The sequence below is a fragment of the Tachysurus vachellii genome, chromosome 17, assembly GCF_030014155.1.
Source record: "Tachysurus vachellii isolate PV-2020 chromosome 17, HZAU_Pvac_v1, whole genome shotgun sequence".
Taxonomy (NCBI): Eukaryota; Metazoa; Chordata; class Actinopteri; order Siluriformes; family Bagridae; genus Tachysurus; species Tachysurus vachellii.
Window position 1 is genome coordinate 14116180 of NC_083476.1, and position 22735 is coordinate 14138914.

Genomic DNA, 22735 nt, shown 5'->3' on the forward strand with positions numbered 1-22735 from the left:
TACAGTCTATAGAGTTTACACAGAAAGGTAGAAGGTTAGGGGTAAATAGCAAGACTTCTTGTATTGTTGAAATTCCTGTTGTATAAGAGCAATAAACCATTAAAAAAACATGCTGTTTTTGGAAAATAAGCAACTTTAAGCCGGTAAGAGTAGCCACAAGTCACCTCAAGTCACATCACACCATCCTGTTACTATTCATTTTCTAACTGCAAACCCCATCAGTGTATATAAAATGTGCACCTGTAATAACACCATGATGCATTTTAGACAGTTCATTTATTCAAGAGTGCATGAAATAAATATATTACAAGCTCTAATGCTGTATTAAATCACGTTTAGCGTTCTGTAGCTATGCCTCAACATGCCATTGCTATATGTATCTGTAGTCATTGTGAATAATAACGCATGTATTTGCTAAACAGTTAAGGGCAGAAGAAAACGTTGAGCATAATTTTGTGTGATCCTAATATACCACATCTGTAGCATGTTTCATTACAACTAATTTCAACAAGTTTCCATGTATGAGGAACAGAAAACCAGTTTACACCAAACCCTGTTGTAGTGTCTTTAAGTCTGAGAGTAGCTGTTGAATGTGACATGAGTTACACACTAAAAATAATGGTGTTTGAATGAAACAAATATGAGAAGATCATCGAATTTCATTCAACTTTTTAATACCTGATAATAACATACAGTCAAAAGGGTGAATGTGCTTTATCTAAGCTGTGCACAAAGGTACAACATATGATGAAACATATCAGCAAATTTTCTCTTTGGAAAAACAGCCCTATGTCTGAAAGGACATTCATTCATTCATTTATTCATTCATTCATTCATTCATTCATTCATCCATCCATCCATCCATCCAAGCACTGGGATTATCATGGATGCATGAGGCAGGAATAAACCCTGGATCAGATGCCAGTTTATTACAGGGAATACTAAGGGTTCTTTAACACTTCACCTATAAGATACTCACACTATTACTCTAACAATGATCCAGACCCAGTAAAAAAAAACTAGCCTAACCTTGCTATCTAGATTAGATTTATTATGATCTAATCTAGTAATAAAGCTTATTTAAGATAATTATGATTGTTTAACCTAAGGGTTCTTACACTGCAGGATCAGAATATTGGCCTTTTGTCACATTATATTTGCTCAGTAAGAAGCCAGCAATGAAAGCAGCATTCTGATTGGCCAGGAGGTAATAAAGTGCGTGATGTCATTGCGGTTGTTTCGGAAGAGTTCCATTGAAACTCCGCTGTTACCAGAAAACACGATTTTCCATTGGTTTACCTGCAAAATGCCTAGAACCTAGTGTGAAAGCAGCCTTAAACTTTACTGTTGTTATACAGGAAACATTTTGAAATTCATGCCTCTTATATTGTAACATTTGCTATAGATTTTGTTAAAGGCCAAGCTATAGTAGAACCTCTTGGATTTGAACTCACGGTGTTGCTGGGACTATCACAAAACTTCAACCCTTACGTCACTCCTCCAAGTGCTATCTCAGTCTCATTCATACCTTTGCAATGTGATAATTCCTCATGGATGCTTATAAAACCTGAAATCCGAGCAAACATGCGGCCTCTGTGTTTACGCTTCTCTCGCGCATTAACACAGCTGAAGTGTGTCATGCTGTAGATGAAGGGCTGTTTACTCAAGGGCCTGCGTTAATAACCACAAATGTGTACCCTTAGGACGCATGTTTGGAGGATCTGAAAGCAAGAGATTAGGACCAAGGGGTCTCAGTGCAGTGGGAGACAGTCTTATCGCCAAACAGGAAAAAGTTGTGTATTCCGCACAGGAAGTGATATAGCTGAAGCAGCTCACTAATCCAGTCAACCTGAATGACCTGAGATGAAGCGATATGGTTCAGCATTACAATTATCTGATTTTGCACCTCCCTATTATTAACTTTTAAGGTTTTTTCTGCAGGTTGCACATCTATTCTACATTTCACTAAATTCTCACAAAGTAGATAAAGTAGTGAGATTGATATCTTTCCCTGAGTTTTTGTATGAATTGCTTTAGCAGATGGATGTTATGACTGATATGCATTTTTTTACTAATACACCAGAGACCTTTGCTTCATGCTTATGTGAAGTTTTTCCACATCTTGATCATGCAGGGTTTTATTTTTGCCTTAACAACGCATCACTGATTGTGAATCTCCTCGGCTTACAGAAAGTCTCTGAGTGGGTGTGGACCTTGCCATCATTTTTCTTTGTTTTGAAATGAAAAAGGAACACAAGGGGACTTTGGGAATAGGAAATGAATTCATTTTGTCCCTGGCCCATTTTTATACAGTTTAGAAATCAAATATTTATAAATTCAAATATGAAACATGCCAGTATATTCCAAAGCAAAAATGGGATGTTCTATGCTTATGGTGTGTTCTGTTTTCTTAAAAGGTTTGACAAAATAGCACCAATATATGCATAAATAAATTTTGTGTGATTAATATATTCTTAAATTGCGTCACCAGGTGACATCCTGCTGATACTTCAGCTGACGTGTTGTCCTCGTTTACCGTCAGTCTTATTCTATTTGAAAAGCGTGTAGTGATTCAGATACACTGTATATCAGCACATTCATGCAGTTATCTAATCATGTAGCACCATCACAATGCATATATAGGTCAAGAGCTTCAGTTACTGTTCACATCAAACATCAGATTGAAGTAAAAGTGAGATCTCTGTGATGTTGTGATAAATGTTGGTACCAGATGGGCTGGTTTGAGTATTTCAGAAACTGCTGATCTCCTGGGATTTTCACAAATAACAGTCTCTAGAGCTTACACAAAATGGTGCGAAATACTAAAAACATTGTTTCGGCGGAGAGTCTTCAACTACAAACAACTTTTTTTAGTCTGTGCCCATAATAGCCTCAGATTCCTGTTCCTGGCTACCGGGAGTGGAACCTGATGTGGTCTTGCCTGTGGTATATCATCCACCTCAAGGTTTAATATTGTGTGTATGCTGAGATGCTTTTCTGCTCACCACAGTTGTAAAGATTATATGAGTTACTATATCTTTCCTGGCAGCTTGAACCCATCTGGGCATTTTTTGTGCTTTCTCTTATCAACAAGCATTTCCACAAAAAAACTGTCACTCCCTCGGTTTTCTTTTTTTGTACCATTCTTTGTAAAATCTAGAGACTGTTTTGTGTAAATCCCAGAATTTTGTGTATGCCAGGAGATCAGCAGATTCTGAAATGCTCAAACGAGCCTTTGTAGTACCAACAATCATGCTATGATCATAGGTGTTCCTCTTTAAGTGGAGGGTGAGAGTATGTCCAGAAAATTAAAAAAAAGGAAAATTTAAACATTTTATAATGTAAAATTGTTTTTTTTATTTTTACATAATGTCTTGCTAGCAGTTTTGAGAGTAGGGTTATTGTATTTTTATGTCAGACTGTTAATTAAGCTTCGGTTTTCCTATTACTTTCAGTGGTCGTGTTATATCTGGTCAAAACGCTAACATTTGAGTTGAGTGGAAATCAAAATTAGGACAGAAATTACATATATTGCTTTGATGCATGAGTTGTACGTTTGATAGCTGAATAATTAAAATGTCTCTTTTGTCACAGCTCAGTCATTAAAAGAATTCTCTCAGCTATTAAACACGGTTGAAGAGGAACGACGACGACTCGTAAGTAAATTTGATTCCTTGCATGTTTGCTTGTTCATATTATTTGATCTTCTTTAATTATAGTCTTAAATTTGACCCTCTGGTGTTATTGGGTCATTGTTGCCATTTCAAAATTTGTTTTGTGGGGTTTTTTCTCATTCCTTAAACAACTTGTACATTTTTCTAGAATTTGGCCCAAAAATATAGCTTTTGTGCCTTAGGGAAAAACTATGAGCTATTCTAACAAGTGCAGGAGAGTTATGGGAAACATGCTTTGGTCAAACAGATGCTTAGTTTGGGTCATGACTCTTTTTTGGACAGAGGAGAAACTGCACGTTTCAGCAAGCTGTCACGATGCTTTAATGTTGCCTTGGAATTTCTCGCTTGTTTCTTTTTTCCCCACCTATCAAAACTAAAAAATCCTCCCCAATTAGCTTAGTGTGACATCAATTCCTGTATTATTTCTATTGTAATTTCATGAACCAAGAAGATCAACATTGGATTATTTTGGCAATACTCCTTGCTACATACTTCTATTTTGAGTATGTGTCATGCCCAAGATTCATCCATATACTGTATGATGACTGCTGATAATGACTAATACTGTGCATCAGTCCAGACGACGATTTGTCCTTCAGCTATTATTTTATTTTATTTTTTTGCTGTTTTATTGTTTATTTGTCATCTAAACACAAAATCTTCTCCATTAATGAATTTCGAAGTCCCCAGTGTTAAATTCAGTGATGTCACCGACTCACCTGTGTTTACAGTTTAGAATTAGCATTACTGAAATTTGCTGCAGTGATACAGGAAACGCCCAGCAACTATACTTATTTACGTTTTCAAATAAAGTTCCTCTACATTTTCAGTGGTCAGAGCAAAAGTCAATAAAAATTCTCCTTACAGACTTATTTCACTGAAAGGACATGCAGTTACTTTAATTTCATGCTCATCTTATCGAGGCAAACTTTGACCCGTGAAATCAATCAATCTTGTGATTAAATAGTCATAAGCTCATAAACCAATATGTGTTAAGGGTTTGTGGTAAAATTCTTGGCTTGCTATTTTTTATTTTTTTTTTGCCTCACTTCATGCCAGGATTTTTTTGTTAGCAGTGTTATCTCTGATGCTGTTGTGTAGGATGTAGTGTAACTTTCTGTAATAAATAAAAATATAAAGATATAGTCAATGTTCTGTGGTGGACTCCAGACGCGTGGACATTCTGAACCCTGGAAACTAAGCTTGGATTTGAAGTAGTTTATTTAACATTGGGATTATGTAGTTTAACAATGTTGACAGAGGTTTCCAAATATTTGGGTCTGTAATATTGGAAAAGATTTGGGGTGTGAGAGATTGTCTTACTTGTTAGCTACAGTAGACTCATAGCACTAGTAAAAAAAAAAGTGCAGAAGAAAGAAATTTAGAATTTCTTTTTTCTAAACCATGTAGCATTGGATTTATTTAGCAGATACAGATAGACATTGCTGATAGTGTTAGTTGGATGTATAGAGTAGGTATAGGTGATATGAGCTAAAAAAAATCATATTTTGATACATTTCTATGATATATGATGCACTCACTCTCACTCACTCATTTTCTACCGCTTATCCGAATACATGATGCATATTAAATTTATTTAAAAGAACATTTTGTACAAGACTCTAAGGTTTCTAACATTCCTTCAAAATTTATTATCTGCTTTTTAACCAGAAATTGTTATAAAATCCTGACAACATCCATGATATCTCACAATATCTATGTATTGTGATATAATGTATCCCGATATTAATATTGTAACACCATATTACTCAGCACAAATTTTGTACTAACTAAGGAATATGGTACAGATTGAATATTTTATCCGTTGTCTAGACTTCTGCATTTTCTCTGTGTTGCTACATGCACTGATGAATAAAAAGGCAATATTATTCAATGTCGTGTCCTGCCCCTTGTGGAAAATATGCTTCAGCTCATTACTCACAGTGGAGAAAATTAACACACATGTGGAATGAAATTTAGTCATCGAGTCTGACATCAAAGCCGATTCCGTAATGCGTTTCCCGGAGCACTGAAATGTGTAGAATGAATCTGGAATCAATTCAACGGGCCTTTTTTAATCTCTTGCACTGTAACGCTGCCTGTTCAGTCCGATCCCCTGTTGTGTTTTGGAATGAGAGGAGGTCAGTGGAGCTGTGCGAGGAGCCCCAGGGGGAGAATTACCCAGCAGCCCCCTCCAGCCTGACTACTTCCTGTAGACCGTGGCTCCGCTATGCTCCATTCTCCCAGGCTGCTGTGCCAGGCCTCTCAGGATGACAAATACCTCCGTAAAAAAGAAAGTCCCAGACAGCGCTTTCATTCATAGATGTACAATAACAAGACCAAAAAGAGGTGAATGACTCCACGTGAACACTTTGACCTCCCCCTGGGAAGCAGCTGGAAAGTTTTCGTCATTGTTGATGCAAGAAATTCATGAGACTGTTATAACTGATCGTAAATCATTTGTGTATTACACTACAATGCTGCTGGGTGCACGAATTTGACGTGTAAGAAGGTGTTGTTGTTTTTTTAATTAACAGCAGCCCCAGTAACAGTAGTGCCAGTTCAAATCAATTCAAATCACAGAGATAACGTTACCGTTCTTAAAGTTAACACTCCTTCAGAGGGACTTGTTTGGTCGATACTTTACAACACAAAACTCAATGCATCAATAATGCATTGTTCTTTTACAAAGTAAAAAAGGTTTCTGGGGAGACATTTATATAACCTTTATGGAAGTAGTCTCTAGGGCCAGTGTTGTTTAAAGAAAGCAAAAAAAGGAGAGACTCGTGATGGAAGCTCTGTTTATAGCTGCTATAAAGTAAGCGAAAACAGGAAGTTGTTTCGTGGACGGTCCACAGCATTGAATTTAACTATAGACAGATAAAAGTAAGACCATTGTAATAATTTACAACTTTCTATGTTGTAATAGGAATGAAAAATAATGAACTATAATAGCACATCCTTAAGTGTGCTATTCCTTACATATTATATTGGAAAAATAATATGACTGATACATTATCACATGTCTTTATCTCTAAATGTTACCTGAAGTCCTCCTACTGGATATCCAGTGGCATTTAGAGCACATACTGTAAGCTGAAGAAGGCAGCCAGATATATCTACTAGAAAAGGGAGGCTTTTTCCCACATGATGGATCAGACTGATGTAAGATTTGAGTTTCCTCTCAGGCTATAAAGGGCCATGGGAACTTATGTTATGAGGGATACACTCAAGCCGACAGCATGACTGTCTGGCTTCCGAAATGAGGAAATCCTCAGCTCTTGTAAAGTGCTGAAAGGCCACAGGTTTTAATGAGTCAAGCACTTACTGTCAGCTCCTGTGTGTCCAGCCTCAACATGAGTCAGTTTGTTCTTGTCTTTGTATTCAAAATGTTATTATATTCTTCGAACTTTCGAAATTGTTTTCGGACTTTCCACGATGTAGAACGATTCATTATACCTTTATGCATTCATTACACACGTTTGGGGTGCAAAATATTTCTTTAAGGTTCTGTTACACTCCTTGAGTCCAGGAAACGCACGTCAAGCACACATCTTTCAACAGCAAATTTGTTACTGCTTTCTGAAAGGTCCATATCTTACATCTGGAGCTGCTTGGAGTCTGACCAACTCCATTAGAAGTTCAGGTTGCATTAGTTTTGACGTAGGCAGATCAGGGCTGTGGAGACAGACTGTCAGTTTGCCAGGGGGAGGGCTGCGCACAGGCAAGCATGTGGAACCTATTTTGGGCAATTCTCTAGTGAGACTGGAAGCCCACCACTCGGTGCCTGGGAAAGTATATAAAAGGAACTTAAGTATGTAATTGTGTGTTTTTCCAATTGAGAGTATGAAACGAAAGTGCTGCGAATTATAGTACTATTATTGTACAGTATACAGAAGAGTTGCTCTGGGTAATTTTTCATGCGATTGTTCTAATGCTGGGGAACGACAAATTATGATGTCAGGACTGTGAACTAGCTTGCAGGCGCCAAAATCCGTTGATGTTTTTGGGGGAAATTTGAAACATTTTTAGCTCAGAGAAAAGTACAGAATCATACGACCTTTGAAAAGGATAGTCTGAAACTCTTTTACCTCAAGTTAATTTCATAATGATCTTCTTTCTGTTTTTTAAACATTCTTACACCTATGTACTTTGTTGTGTTTTCTGGTTTTCTACTTTTTGAGACATTTTCTAATAATTGTTAGAGTTTATGTCAAGACTACCAAGGTACCAATCAGAATGAGCTATTTGATAACTTCGTCTCCCCTATTACCCAAACAACAGAAAATAATCTGACTGTTTTCCTGCTCAGTCAGCATTTTTCTGCCAGACTGTGAGCAAGACTGGAGTCAGTCAGCAGGTAAATGCTTTATTTAAAGCAGACAGACAAGCAAATCCAAATCATTTGACACAAACATGGTTAAAAAACACACAGAATGCCAGGCTGTCAATAGACGGAACATGACTAAACCAGGATCAAGAAACCAGAGAACAAAAACAAAGCCTTGATATTGATGGCTTAACACTGAATTTAGTTTTATTTAAATATGGCGTGACTGCTAATGGGAGTGAAGGCAGTAGAGCACACAGGATCGATGGGAAAGAGGATACACTGCTTTTGAATTTAATATACAATTCTCTCTCCAGAATATTTCATTTTAGAGACAAGAAAACTGATAAACATTTTCTATGGCAACCAGTAGCAGGAATGTGACTGGAGACTTGTAGTGATTAAATCAATTTAAGTGTGAATATAGCATAAAACATACTTTCTGTCTTGTGTATGTTTGAGGGATGTATGGTGTGTGTGATTGAGTCCAGGTGTATATCCAGACTGATCTTGAACATGGAAGAGAACGGGGCATAGAACGGGGCATAGAAGCCTTTATTGTCACCACATATACATTACAGCACAGTGGAATTCTTTTCTTCACATACAGTACCCCAACTGAGGAGGTTGGGGTCAGAGTGCAGAGAATCTGTGTTTTGGGGATTGTAGTACTGGACAGCCGTGTTTGTATTCTGCGGTGCAATCTGGGAGATTCTGGTGTTGAATTCATATATTTATTTTATATATGGCTTTTTAGAGTATTAGTTTAAGTGCTAAATCACGTCAATACTGTAAAAATGCAGGTAAGGTGTATTATTGTGGTTTCTTAGCATATTCATTAGTTAGGTGGATGCACAGCAAAAAGCCAAGGTAGTGGTAGTTTTTAGGTTTTTTCATCCATCCATCCATCCATCCATCTTCTACCGCTTATCCGGGGCCGGGTCGCGGGGGCAGCAGTCTGAGCAGGGACACCCAGACTTCCCTCTCCCCAGACACTTCCTCCAGCTCCTCCGGGGGAATACCGAGGCGTTCCCAGGCCAGCCGAGAGACATAGTCCCTCCAGCGTGTCCTAGGTCTTCCCCGGGGCCTCCTTCCGGTTGGACATGCCCGGAACACCTCCCCAGGGAGGCGTCCAGGAGGCATCCGGAACAGATGCCCGAGCCACCTCAGCTGACTCCTCTCGATGTGGAGGAGCAGCGGCTCTACTCTGAGCTCCTCCCGAGTGACCGAGCTCCTCACCCTATCTCTAAGGGAGCGCCCAGCCACCCTGCGGAGGAAACTCATTTCGGCCGCCTGTATCCGGGATCTTGTCCTTTCGGTCATGACCCAAAGCTCATGACCATAGGTAAGGGTAGGAACGTAGATCGACTGGTAAATAGAGAGCTTCGCCTTGCGGCTCAGCTCTTTCTTCACCACAACAGACCGGTATATCGACCGCATCACTGCAGAAGATACACCGATCCGCCTGTCGATCTCCCGCTCCATCCTTCCCTCACTCGTGAACAAGACCCCAAGATACTTAAACTCCTCCACTTGAGGCAGGAGCTTTCCACCAACCCGAAGGGGACAAGCCACCCTTTTCCGGCTGAGAACCATGGCCTCGGACTTGGAGGTGCTGATTCTCATCCCTGCCGCTTCACACTCGGCTGCAAACCGTCCCAGTGCACGCTGAAGGTCCTGATTTGAAGAAGCCAACAGGACAACATCATCTGCAAAAAGCAGAGACGAAATCCCGTGGTCCCCAAACCGGACTCCCTCCGGCCCCTGACTGCGCCTAGAAATCCTGTCCATATAAATAATGAACAGGACCGGTGACAAAGGGCAGCCCTGCCGGAGTCCAACATGCACCGGGAACAAGTCTGACTTACTGCCGGCAATGCGAACCAAACTCCTGCTCCGGTCATATAGGGACCGAACAGCCCTTAGCAAAGGGCCCCGGACCCCATACTCCCAGAGCACCCCCCACAGATCACCACGAGGGACACAGTCGAATGCCTTCTCCAGATCCACAAAGCACATGTGGACTGGTTGGGCAAACTCCCATGAACCCTCCAGCAACCTGGTGAGGGTATAGAGATGGTCCAGTGTTCCACGACCGGGACGAAACCCACATTGTTCCTCCTGAATCCGAGGTTCGACTATCGGCCGAATTCTCCTCTCCAGTACCCTGGCATAGACTTTTCCGGGGAGGCTGAGGAGTGTGATCCCCCTGTAGTTGGAACACACCCTCCGGTCCCCCTTCTTAAACAGAGGGACCACCACCCCAGTCTGCCAGTCCAGAGGCACTGTCCCCAGCCGCCACGCGATGTTGCAGAGGCGTGTCAACCAAGACAGCCCCACAACATCCAGAGACTTGAGGTACTCAGGGCGGATCTCATCCACCCCCGGTGCCTTGCCACTGAGGAGCTTCTCAACCACCTCAGTGACCTCAGCTTGGGGGATCGATGAGTCCTCAACTGAGCCCTCTGCCTCTGCTTCCTCAGTGGAAGACATGTCGGTGGGGTTGAGGAGATCCTCGAAGTACTCCTTCCACCGTCCGAGAATGTCCCCAGTCGAAGTCAGCAGATTCCCACTCTCACTGTAAACAGTGTGAGCAGGGCACTGCTTCCCCTTCCTGAGGCGCCGGACGGTTTGCCAGAATTTCTTCGAGGCCAACCTATAGTCCTTCTCCATGGCCTCACCGAACTCTTCCCAGACCCGAGTTTTTGCCTCTGCAACCACCTGGGCTGAAGCTCGCTTGGCCCTCCGGTACCTATCAGCTGCCTCCGGAGTCCCCCGAGCCAACCAGGCTCGATAGGACTCCTTCTTCAGCTTGACGGCATCCCTTACTTCCGGTGTCCACCACCGGGTTCGGGGATTGCCGCCACGACAGGCACCAGAGACCTTACGGCCACAGCTCCGCGTGGCCGCGTCGACAATGGAGGTGGAGAACATGGTCCACTCAGACTCAACGTCTCCAACCTCCCTCGGGATCTGGTTGAAGCTCTGCCGGAGGTGGGAGTTGAAGATCTCTCTGACCGGAAGGTTTTTTCATGACTCTATTAAATATGAATTATTAATTAATCAATATATAACAAATATTAAATTATTACTGCGTTCCATGAGCAACAGTTAGCTATAAATATGTACAAATTACACCAACACATCACTCGGCATTCATGACTTGCATCAGTGTGAAAGAAATGCTCCGTCATTCCTGCATGCTGTTTAGCGCTCTTTTTTTACTTATTTACTTTTCGTTATTTTTTTATTCATAAGTTGTTTACTTTGCTGGGGAAATGCCTCTGTCGGAATTTAATGTAACACACCTATGACTATGACTGTACTGCATCATTTTGTGAACAAAACAAAAAAGTAATCCTACCACATTATTTTTCTTTGTTTGAGTATTATTTTTTCCAGATCTTTTATTATTATTATTATTATTATTATTATTATTATTATTTACAGTAACTATAATGTGTGTATAGCAATACTTCCTCAAATATAATTGCTTCTGGTATCCATAAAAGTTGCTGTAGATTTGGAAAAAAATATATTTAAATGAATATAAAAATGGACAAAGTTTGAGTCTTTTTAGAAATTATGACGAGTTTATTACAAATGGATATTTATGCATTATAACTAAGCATATTTTAGCTCTACTCATGTTACTGGTCCTATTGCAAGCTAATATAAATAAACCAGCCTAATTTAGTTATATTTTCCTTGTTGTATAAATGGACTGTTATTGTATTATACTAAGGAATGCAGCAACCCAACAATAGTAATGTTCCACTTAACCATCCTACAAGAGCAAACTGAACCGCATATTTTCTCAAGGTTCTCAGGCCCAGTCCATAGGAGATACATAGGCTTTTTGTTATTCAGAGAAATTGTCTACAAAGAATTACCCAGGGGTATTAAAGTTTTAAACATTCTTATCAAATTGTGATTTGATTCAGATACAGAACGCCGATGACGTCTTGATTGCGCCGCTGGAGAAGTTTCGCAAGGAGCAAATCGGTGCTGCCAAAGTAAGTTCTCCCAGATTCCCATTGTAAAAGTTATGCTTCATATTTCAGCAGAGAGCCATTTTTAGCCTTATTGCGACATAATCCTGTACATAATTTAATATAGGTCCTTGCTGAGACTCTCCAGGAAGGGGGGAAATTGCAAACACCTGTTAAGGAACAGCAAAATTATAACCAGATTTGGTAATGCCACATGCCTCAACATTAAACGAAAAGACCCAGCATTAAGTGAAGACACTGCAGCTCTGTGATATATTTACTAGATTAACGGCTTCATAGTCCTTTAATTAATTAATGGCTAGAGTGCTTCATTCATGGCACCTAGACTAAAGCTTAACACACTGTAGACAGACAATAAACAAGCTGATATGACGCTTTAGCTGAATGTTATTTTTGAAACTACAATGTCTTGCCATCTTGGCTACACTCCTGCAGTTATTTCAGTTACACAAGACCAGGCTTCTATCTAGGGAAGGACCCAGATACCAGAGTAGCTTTTGAATGAGAAACATATTTTTAAGGTTACTCTGGTTAATGCGCATGCATGCATCTCACTCATTGAGCATAGTGCCCTGTATCTGCTGTGAGTATATGACTCAGATAGGCCAGATGAGTATCAGGACTACTTATGTTATATACGACCTCCATGTTAACTTATACACACTGCCCCATTCATTTTTTAAACAGTGGCCTGTCTCTACTCATACCATCTACTCAATTCGGTTGCCTTCTAATCAGAAGGTTCGGAGTTCAAATCCCAGCACCATCAAGCTACAACTATTAGGCCTTTGTGCACGACCCTTAACCCTCCACTGCTCAGTTATATGAATGAGATAAATGTAAGCTGCTCTGGATAAGCTGTAAATGTAATACATTTCAGAACCTAAGAACTACTTGTTTAAAATGTTGTTACACTGGATTTCATGCGTTCTAGTATTTGGGATATTTCCTAAAACAACGCCAAATTTCAGAAAAATTAACAAATAGACATGAATTGTATTATTTGAGCTCCAGCCACAATGTATTTTGAATGGGTTCAGGTGTGTTGGGAAAATGGAAAATGCTAATATGTGGAGCACGCCAGTATTTCAATACCAGGATTAGGAGAGTGGTATGATTAAATGCAGGGAATTTAGAAGCAGTCTGCTGAGTCCTGATGAGCTGGAAGTGTTCCCTCCTTTCAGCCATGCACTGCCGAATCAGCTCACTGCGGAAAGATCCAAAGCCGAAAACATGCTGCCTTATTTGGCTGTTTTAGTCCCAGATTCTTCAGACAGTGCTGTGATGGAACTTGCTCAGCTTTGACATTAAGACCATAGAGGTCAAAGGGAACGGCTGTCCGGCTGTTCAACCTCCTTCGCTAGAGCAGACACACACATGACAAATGAGGGCATAAACACTACACATTACTGACATCTCAGTGTCTCACCACAAACACAAATGTCTACACCCTCATCAGACCACACACCAACACTGCAAACATCCAAGTTTTATTCCTCCAGGTTCAGAATACTGTATGTGTGCTTCTCTCAGAACTCCTAAACAAGAGCCCTAATGGCTCAGGAAAGATGATGTCATTGTTAGTCAGCAGATGGCTGGAGGACTTGGAGTAAGCATGTCAGAAATGCGATTCCTCTGCTTTGTCATTTGGCAAGTTTGCAAGTAAAGGGTCATGGGAAAGTTTCGGATAGTGGCGTAGAGGAAAAACAAACAGCATGGATCAGATTTCAGTTGCAGTCTCAAGAAAAGAATTCATTTCATGAAGGTCTTAAAAACAATGTGGTCAAATTTTAGAATTCCTCAAACCAAGACTTTAAATTTTCAATCAAGTCTGACAGCATGAGCAGCCATGTTGGTATGACATCATATGCTGAACTATGGTTTAGCACAGCTTCCTGAAAAGTAAGAATTCCAAACTGAGAGGGCGTTTCCTTCATTTTTGTTCCTGGTCAGAAGTTTGATATTCCATGTGCGCAGCATGAGGCTAAAAGTGTAGCTACCTAGCATAGAGTCTGGATAGTTTATTTCACAATTAGGTGATTTCCACCAGTTTATTAGTGGAACAAATAGTTTAATAGCTGCTAATTTCTTAGTTAAATCATTAGTTAAACAATTCAAAAATCTAAAGATGATAAATATTTTGAAACGTCTTGGAATATGATTAGGACAGGACAATTTGATAGGTTATTTGCAGTTATCCCTTTTGGAACACCATTATCTTAATACTGTTGTGTTCATATATAGATTGTTAATTGGATACTTTGGTAGCTGTATTGCTATAGACATACAGTTAACTAGAGATTTAGCTAGCAAGGTTTCTGGGTATATCATTGTTTTGATTGCGTACAGTTAAAAAAAATGTAAGACAATGATGTTTCAGCATATGACTTATTTAACACATATTTTTCAATTTAATTACATTTTTGGGGTACCATTATGATATGTTTTGTGATTTTTCTAAGGCTCTGGAGTAAATAATTGTTTTCTGTTAAAAATCACATTCTCACTGTTATGTCCAGAAGTGGATGGCTACAAGCTTAGCTAAACATGTTGTAGGCATAGTGAGTTAACTATGGAGTTAACTAACTTTCTGGTTTATTTATTCTACAGCTAAGTGATTTACAGACCCATGGTTTAAAAATTAGTGAAGCATGCATTTCTTGATATCTGTCATCTCCTAACTACAAGGTTCTCAGTTCTCTGTGACTGGTGCTGTACCTGCCTACTATGAATCATCAGTTTCATGACTGTTAACACTTCCATAACTGACTGATCTTTTTCCTGTCCTAATATAACTACACTGTCAAACATTTGAGATAATTGATAAAAATTGATAATTAATTGTCCTCTAGATTTTGGAATGTGACCGTTCTTCCTAGCTCAGCTACACTCAAGGTCGATGTGGAAACATAATTGGGTAGTTGTAGAGTCAAAGTTAGCCAGCTAGCATACTACTGGGTATTTCTATTTCTAAATTACTAGGAATAATGACTGAAGGGATAATGAGTGCAAAGGTCTTAGTGATTTTACCTGTGTTTTGGATGCTTGCACTGGTTTATCGGGTATTTAATTTCTAATACCTCAGAATATGTCAGAAATCTGTTTAATTTACCTCATGGCTTATTTCTTATTCTACATAAATAGTGAAAATATAGCTAGCATACTTTTTGTTACTAAGGTTCCTTGTTGTTTTCTATGTTTTGGAGGCTCGCAATGATTCATCAGGGTTTTTACACTAATACCTCAGTATGTCATAATTCTGTTTCATTTAACTCATGACCCTTTTTTATGATGAGAATGTAGCTAGCATACTGTTTTAGTTAGCTGGTTAGCATAGGTTCTGAATGTGTGTATATTAAAAGTAGGTCCGTGTTGTTTGAAAGTAGAACAAAGATTTTTTTTTTCAACAAATGTAATTTCAGTTACTTGTTATTGCACAGTTCTTCTTTTGACTGAAAAAAAAAATTTCATCTAAAAAAAAAAATCCCTCTGACGATAACAAGACTGAAAAATACATGTGCTCTGTGGTTTTCAGTCTGATATAGTGAGTAAGGTTGCACAATGTTTTCAAGTGAAGTTCAGCTATTTCCAGACTTTCCCATTTCTGTATAAATTAATAATCAACCATAATGCACAAAAAGCAGTGAGTGGAGGAAAATTGCTCACAGCAACTGTTCTTTCTTCTCTGCTTGCTCTTTCAATATAAGGGCATTAAACTCTTGAGTCACACTCACTGGAGTGTGTTCTTTAAGTGAACATATTGTGAACATTTATGTGAACATATATTCAAATGGTAATCTGAATAGATCTTCATACAATGTTTACACTATTTAAAGAATATATATATACACACAAACACACACACACACACATATATATATATATATATATATATATATATATATATATATATATATATATATTTTTTTTTTGTGCTTAGAATACATTAATATTTTACAGTATTGCATGTGCCACCGCTGTGTCTCTATGTCTATGTCTTTTTGATTGCATACATTGTCTTCAGATTACAGATGTTTTTTTTTTTTGTTTTTTTTTTTACCTAAATCTTATTTTTAAACTTGTCTGTGTATGATTTCACTAGTGTTTTTACACTGAACTGCATTGTATATAGATATATAGATATCTGAAAGCACTCTTTATGTTCATTGAATGTAAAATTAAAAATGTACCTTGTGATTCTGGATTATGATCATTTCCGCACATGTCACAATTCTAGATGCAGACTTAAGTATTTATTTATTTATTGAATATTGAAATGGAATTAATACGCAGTATCAGTTCAATGACTTTGCCTGCACCTTTGTGTTGGTCTAGTGGACAGGAACAAGCACACCACCTGCTGGTTAGACAGCCAATCAAAATGCATTCTGTCCATATCCAACCCAATCATGTAAACAAATGGACATCTTCAAAACATTTTAATGGGGCTTTTGCACGAAGCTTGTTTGCCCTGTTATATAACTTTTTTTTTACACAAGGCATTTATCTTTGTAATTACAGCAAAGGAAATTCCAGTTTTGTTATCAACATTATCATTATCTTATTTTCTTGAAGGACGGAAAGAAGAAATTTGACAAGGAAACAGAGAAATATTATACGCTTCTGGAAAAACACCTGAATTTGTCCTCAAAAAAGAAAGAGACCTTTTTACAAGAGGTATCAGTTTATAGCATTTTAACTTATTGTATATTTATAATCACCATGTCTGTGTATTCATTAGAATTTTTTTTTGTCATTTTTTTCAGGCAGATACTCAGATCAATAAGGAGCGACAGATGTTTTGTGATGCCTCTCTTGAATACGTCTTCAAGATCCAAGAAGTGCAGGAAAAAAAGAAATTTGAGTTTGTTGAGCCGGTGAGGATGAGAAAATAGCAATACTTTTTTCAAATTTGCAATAATTCTGGCTGATCACATAATCAGCGACACACCTTTTTGTAGATAAATGAATATTTAGAATCTGTCATTTCTGACAACTTAGTTCCTCACTATCTGAACCCACAGACAATGAAAATGCAGTGCAAATCTCAGCGGTGTGTTGCTGTTGTTGGGAAACATATTAATTCATTTATTCATTCATTTATCTCAGTTCCAGCTCCCAATACACCCAGAATGGGACCCTAGTCCATAACAGAGCACCAAGCACACATTCACGTCTACGTCTATGGAACATTAGTGCAGCCATTACAGCTGGCAGTATGTTTGTGGGAGGAAATCGGGAAACCTGAAGAAAATCCACACAAATACATAGAGAACATGTGAAATTCCTCTCAGACAGTAACCTGAGCACAGGACCAAACCAGAGACCCTGGAGCTGTGAAGCAGCAGTGCTACTGACTGCACTGCGTGTCACCATGCTCGGAAATGACATGATAAAAATAACACATTTATGATGCACTTCAATAGAGTGTCTAACAATCTAACAACATAAGATGTCATTTATTGCTAAGGAAGAAATTTAGCATCTGGAGATGGCAAATCCTGATACTTCTACACCCGTCCATGGCGTTACTTTCCTACAAGTGTACAGATGCCTTGCGATATAGCATGAGCAGGAGCCCAAAAACAAGAAGAACTGGCTTCACACCATCTCTCAGAGGAAACACGTTAGCCTTCATCTTCTGCAGATGGTAGCTGTGATGTGACAGGGAAAATATGGCTGGTGGGTTGTAACTGGCAAACGGAAAGAAAACCTTTATTGGTGTTTATTTAAACTGAACACTGTTGGAAATGTACTTCGTTCTTTGTCCCACCTACTTACAGTATGTCTGATTTACAGTAATCTACAAGCGTGAAAAAAAAGTACATCACCATGTAGCTAAACTCTGTAATGCTACGGGCACAGACTGCTTGGACAAGCTGAATCATTTGTTGTTTTTCATTTGTTGTAAGGCTAAATTGTGGTCATGATTGCACTAGAACATTTCTTTCAAGTTCCATGGCTGAGAACAAATGTCAAATACCAAACATCTTCATACTGAAGTTTCTCTCTCTCTCTCTCTCTCTCTCTCTCTCTCTCTCTCTCTCTCTCTCCCTCTCTCCCTCTCTCTTTCTCTCTCTCAGCTCCTGGCTTTCCTTCAAGGACTGTTCACATTTTACCATGAGGGTTACGAGCTGGCGCATGAATTTGAGCCTTATAAACAGCAACTTCAGTTCAACCTACAGAATGTAAGAGTCTGTGTTACACTCCTTTCTGCACCTGATGCCATGAATTAAAAATGAAAGACATACTGCATGAGAGACTTTTAACATGTAAAAATGTATTTATCCCTACGCACTATTAAAATGCAACAATATCCAGTGACCTTTATTACCAGACGAGACGACCTTTAAACACATTGGTTTAGTTTTGCATTCCAGTTTGCAAGTATGAGTTATGAGTCAAAACTATAAAAACAACTCATGTTTTTTCTTCTTGAAAAAATGAAAATGAAAGATGAGCACATGTGACTCAAGCACGCTGACATTTTGAGCTCTCAGACATAGAACGATACATACTGAAACCCTGTATGGCTTATTATAATATTCTCTACTTCCTGTTATTGACAAAAAGAGAATAAAAGGATAAAAACATTGACCTAAAAAGATTAAATAAGTCTCCTGTTGGTAATAGTAATTAGATGGTAATGTTGGTTACTCATTAGTAATGGTAATTAGTGTGTAATTAAATAGCACACTTTCCTGCCTTAGTCACATCAGATGCCTGAGAACATTAGACAGCTCTGTGGACAATAGACAACTGATTTGTTAAGGAATATATAGAAAGAGTATGGGGATTTTTTTTACACTTTACAGCACAATACAGTGTAATTATTTAAAATCCACCATGCAACTGATTCTATATTGCAGCTGTTCTATATTGAAACAGTTCCACTACATAGCTGATTTTTAGACTATTGGTTCTGGACAGTTCAATAGTTTATCTGATTTTGTTGTTTAAAAATGCATAAGACTACTTCACACTGCTATTTACTGATTTTAGTGGACATTAAGATAGAGTGGACATTCATTTTCCATTCATTATCTTTTAATAACATCCACATTTTTGGTTTAACGTTTCTGTGAACTTCCTGAACCTGAATTCATTTTTTTTTACTCTTTTGAAGACAAGGAATAATTTTGAGAGCACCAGGCAGGAAGTGGAGAATCTGATGCGTAGGATAAGGTCAGCAGAACAGGACTTCAAAGCTCCAGGACAGTGGACTATGGAGGGCTTTCTTTATGTACAGGAGAAGCGTGAGTAGCTCTGTATTATGATGATGATGATGATGATGATGATAATAAGAAGAAGAATTTTTTTTACATATTATTATTATTATTATTGTAATTACTACTTTTTTGTGGTTAATAATGCCTGATCAGCTTTTTATTTATTTATTTGTTTGTTTATTTATTCATTCATTCATTTATGTGTTTATAAACTGCTTAGATGCGGAGATATTTTGTACCTTCACAGATAAACATCAGATTAATTTAATCTAAAATACCCACTCAATTTAAATGCCACCCATCCGCCACCACCACCCAACCCCTGAACAACCACAAATGCCCACAAACAACTCACTGATAAATGCACCTACAATCACAAAAAGCCCCCTCAGTGCTTAAAGCCCCCATTCATGGCTAATGATTATTAAAATGTATCTCTCTCTCTCTCTCTCTCTCTCTTTATTTGAAAGCATATTTTCAATGTAAGTGAGTAATTGCGCATCATTTGTTGAATATCTTAAAGGTCCTTTGGGATTCACATGGAGTCGACACTACTGCACGTATGACAAAGAGACTAAAATGTTCACCATGAGCAGCTCAGAAATCAAATCTGGCAGCAAACAGGTAGAACAGTGGATTATAAAACACAGTCTTTTCTCTTTTTTTAAATCTGGAATATATCCAAGTCATTGATATCCACAGTAGTTTCCTATGCTGAATAAGTGACTCTTGTGTACTTTGTGAAGAACGGACTGGTTCTGAGTCCACCTGAAATATTCAAGCTCAAGTCATGCATCAGGAGAAGGACAGACTCCATCGACAAGCGATTCTGCTTCGATATTGAAGTAGTGGAAAGGTTTGTTTTCAGTTTTTATACTTCTGCATATTACAGCACATTTTTCTCCTTCAGTTCCTTCAAGGCTTTTGCGAGGTCAGTGAGGACGTTATGACGTTTGGTTTTAGAGGGTGTGGTAGAGATTTTTTTTTTTAAAAATATATTGCATTTTTCACTTGAATGTTTTCCTTGGCAACTTCAAAAGTCTCTCAGGGACTTCATTCAACATTCTTTTCTCTACTTCCTTTCTTCTTGTTCTTCATAACTGAAGAAATAACACTTGTCAAGGGATTCTGTTCGCTTCTCTTCAGTGTTTCTATAAAGTCCACCGGTATGTCTGATTTTACCTGCATTGTGTTTTGATTGCACATGAACTCCCACATGCTACCAGCGCTTTCACTTGCTTTGCTTAGCCGTTACATCTTTCACCTTGCTAGTTGCTATTAATTGTACTGTCAACTCCAGAATTATTGGCACCCTTCATGAAAATGAGCAAAATGGATCTAGAAAATAAATAAGATGCAAAAAGTGAGATGTTAATCTTCAGAATGAGAATACACTTGGTTTTATGTTAACACATGTTTATTTTAGAATGAATAAAATCCTTTTAGGTAGTTCGAACACTAATTTCAAAAGGATTTGCACCCACTGCAAACAAGATTAGTTGAATGCCAGAATAACAGCATTAAATCACTTCCTGTCGTTTCTAACAAAATTTGAGACGCTCATTGATGATTGTACTGGACAGTCCTCAACTTTACTATTGTATTCTTAGTAAGTTTTCACACTTGCAAAATAACTTGCACACGTTTTGCTTATGGGAAGTGGAAAGCAATAGGAATGCAGCCGTTTTTAAAAAGTACTGCAGCCAGCGTCTTTTTCTCAAAGAGGACTTTAACGTTTATAAAAGCAAGTCAAAAGTCAAGGGGCAGTCAAGATAAACAAACATGGCAGCCAAATCATTGTGATGTTAGAGAGCAATATAAGGAAATTTGCAGGTTGAATCAACACTGTTTCATTGCCAATATTCCAACATTGCAGTATAACTAAAAATAACAATATATTTTTAGGGACATTCACCACTATGCAATGTGACATCTGGAGTTAACTGTGGCTACATACATAAGTCACAAGCATGTTTACGGGAATTGGATAATGGATAAAGCTGTGAAAAGCATTGTTATTGTTAGTGCTCATCATGTGAACTGTTTTTTTTTCCTCTTTCTTCATATGCATAGTGTGATTCTTACGTTTGTTTCAGTTTATAGTTTCAGTTCAGGTTTATAGCGAAAGATCATTGCAAACCACTGCTTTTGTGTTTCACAACTGTTTCTGTGTTCAGTTGGATTTCATTATTTTGTTGAATATAATATAATGCCGTTACGTAACAGTATCTGTGATGCCATTTATCTTCACAAGCTCTAGTGTCTCTGGTTAAGTTCTGGCAGTGCATCGTGTGAACTGCTTCCTGTTAAACGGCATGTACAGTATTTCTGTCTATGATACATTACAGTAAACTGTACTATTATTAAGAAGTGCCAATCCTTTTCTCCAGCTGTTTGAGTGGAGGTTTTGAATCATTGTGTGTAATGTTTAAGTAATATAACTGGTGCTAATAATCCTGAGTTGACTGTATTTTTGAATGATGCATCAATAACATTACAAACATTACAGTGCAGTTTGTTCTTTTGCTGTTTTTATTTTGTTTTTTTTGTTTTTTGCATCTTCTTTGTTATTTTCTTTGTGTTTTTGTGCTCTTCACTATTTAAATCTGACTGAACTAGAAGTACATCCTAGAAGTTTCTGTTGTGCAAAAGATGATGTGTACAAACAGTTGCAGTGCAGAAAACCTCTTCACTGTGATTATTCTGTTCCTCAGGCATGGCATCATCACCCTGCAGGCTCTGTCTGAATCCAACAGACGTCTGTGGATGGAGGCAATGGATGGGAAAGAGCCAGTAAGAACACACCCATTACACCAATCCTATACTGTACAGCAGAACAAATGATGGTTACGCATGTAGCTGAAATCACAGTTTATTTACTTAGAAGTTATTATTTTTGGAAGGAGTCACCAGTGTGACCACTTTGTGTGAGACAGATCTAAAGCAATTCCTTTAAGATTCCTTTAAGACTCCTTTCAGGACAGAGAACTCTTAAGTTCTTGCGTTTTAAAAACTTCAACAGGACGCAGGGGAACAAGTATTTATTGCTGCTATAAATCTTATTTATATACCTTCCACAATATTATCTGTAACTATAAACTGATCTGAAGCATCAACTTCAATTGATTTACATAAAGAGGATTAAATTAAAAATAAAATTATTAATAAGTGTTTTATAAGAGGAATAAAACACACCTGGAATTCATTATTCGTTATTATTCTATAAGACATTTATGATCTCCTTTATCATTTATTTATATGTAAAATATTTTACCGTGACTCATTCAGAGGAAAACATCCAGTGTAAAAAAGAAAGTTTTGCTTGAATTTCTCAGCTATTCAATAAACTACAGGGCAAGTAGAACCAGGAGTGCGAGGTCATCACTTTATGGTGTCGAGATGTGTTTTTATGGTGGAGTTTGTCTCTGTGGTTTCCGGTACTCTTGGGACAGACTCATAAAAAGGTTCAACACAATTATCCAGAGTCCG

General features: G+C 38.2%; 1 protein-coding gene across 1 annotated transcript in view; it reads left to right on the plus strand.

Moving 5' to 3' along the window:
* Positions 1 to 22735, plus strand: part of arhgap42a (Rho GTPase activating protein 42a) — a 40701-nt gene that overhangs the window by 4938 nt on the left and 13028 nt on the right. Inside the window, exons 3-11 of the mRNA XM_060890279.1 lie at positions 3595 to 3656; positions 11949 to 12020; positions 16593 to 16694; positions 16784 to 16894; positions 18101 to 18205; positions 19144 to 19273; positions 19770 to 19870; positions 19993 to 20102; positions 21961 to 22039. Of these exons, the coding sequence (XP_060746262.1) occupies positions 3595 to 3656; positions 11949 to 12020; positions 16593 to 16694; positions 16784 to 16894; positions 18101 to 18205; positions 19144 to 19273; positions 19770 to 19870; positions 19993 to 20102; positions 21961 to 22039 (872 nt within the window). The remainder of the gene's footprint in view (positions 1 to 3594; positions 3657 to 11948; positions 12021 to 16592; positions 16695 to 16783; positions 16895 to 18100; positions 18206 to 19143; positions 19274 to 19769; positions 19871 to 19992; positions 20103 to 21960; positions 22040 to 22735) is intronic.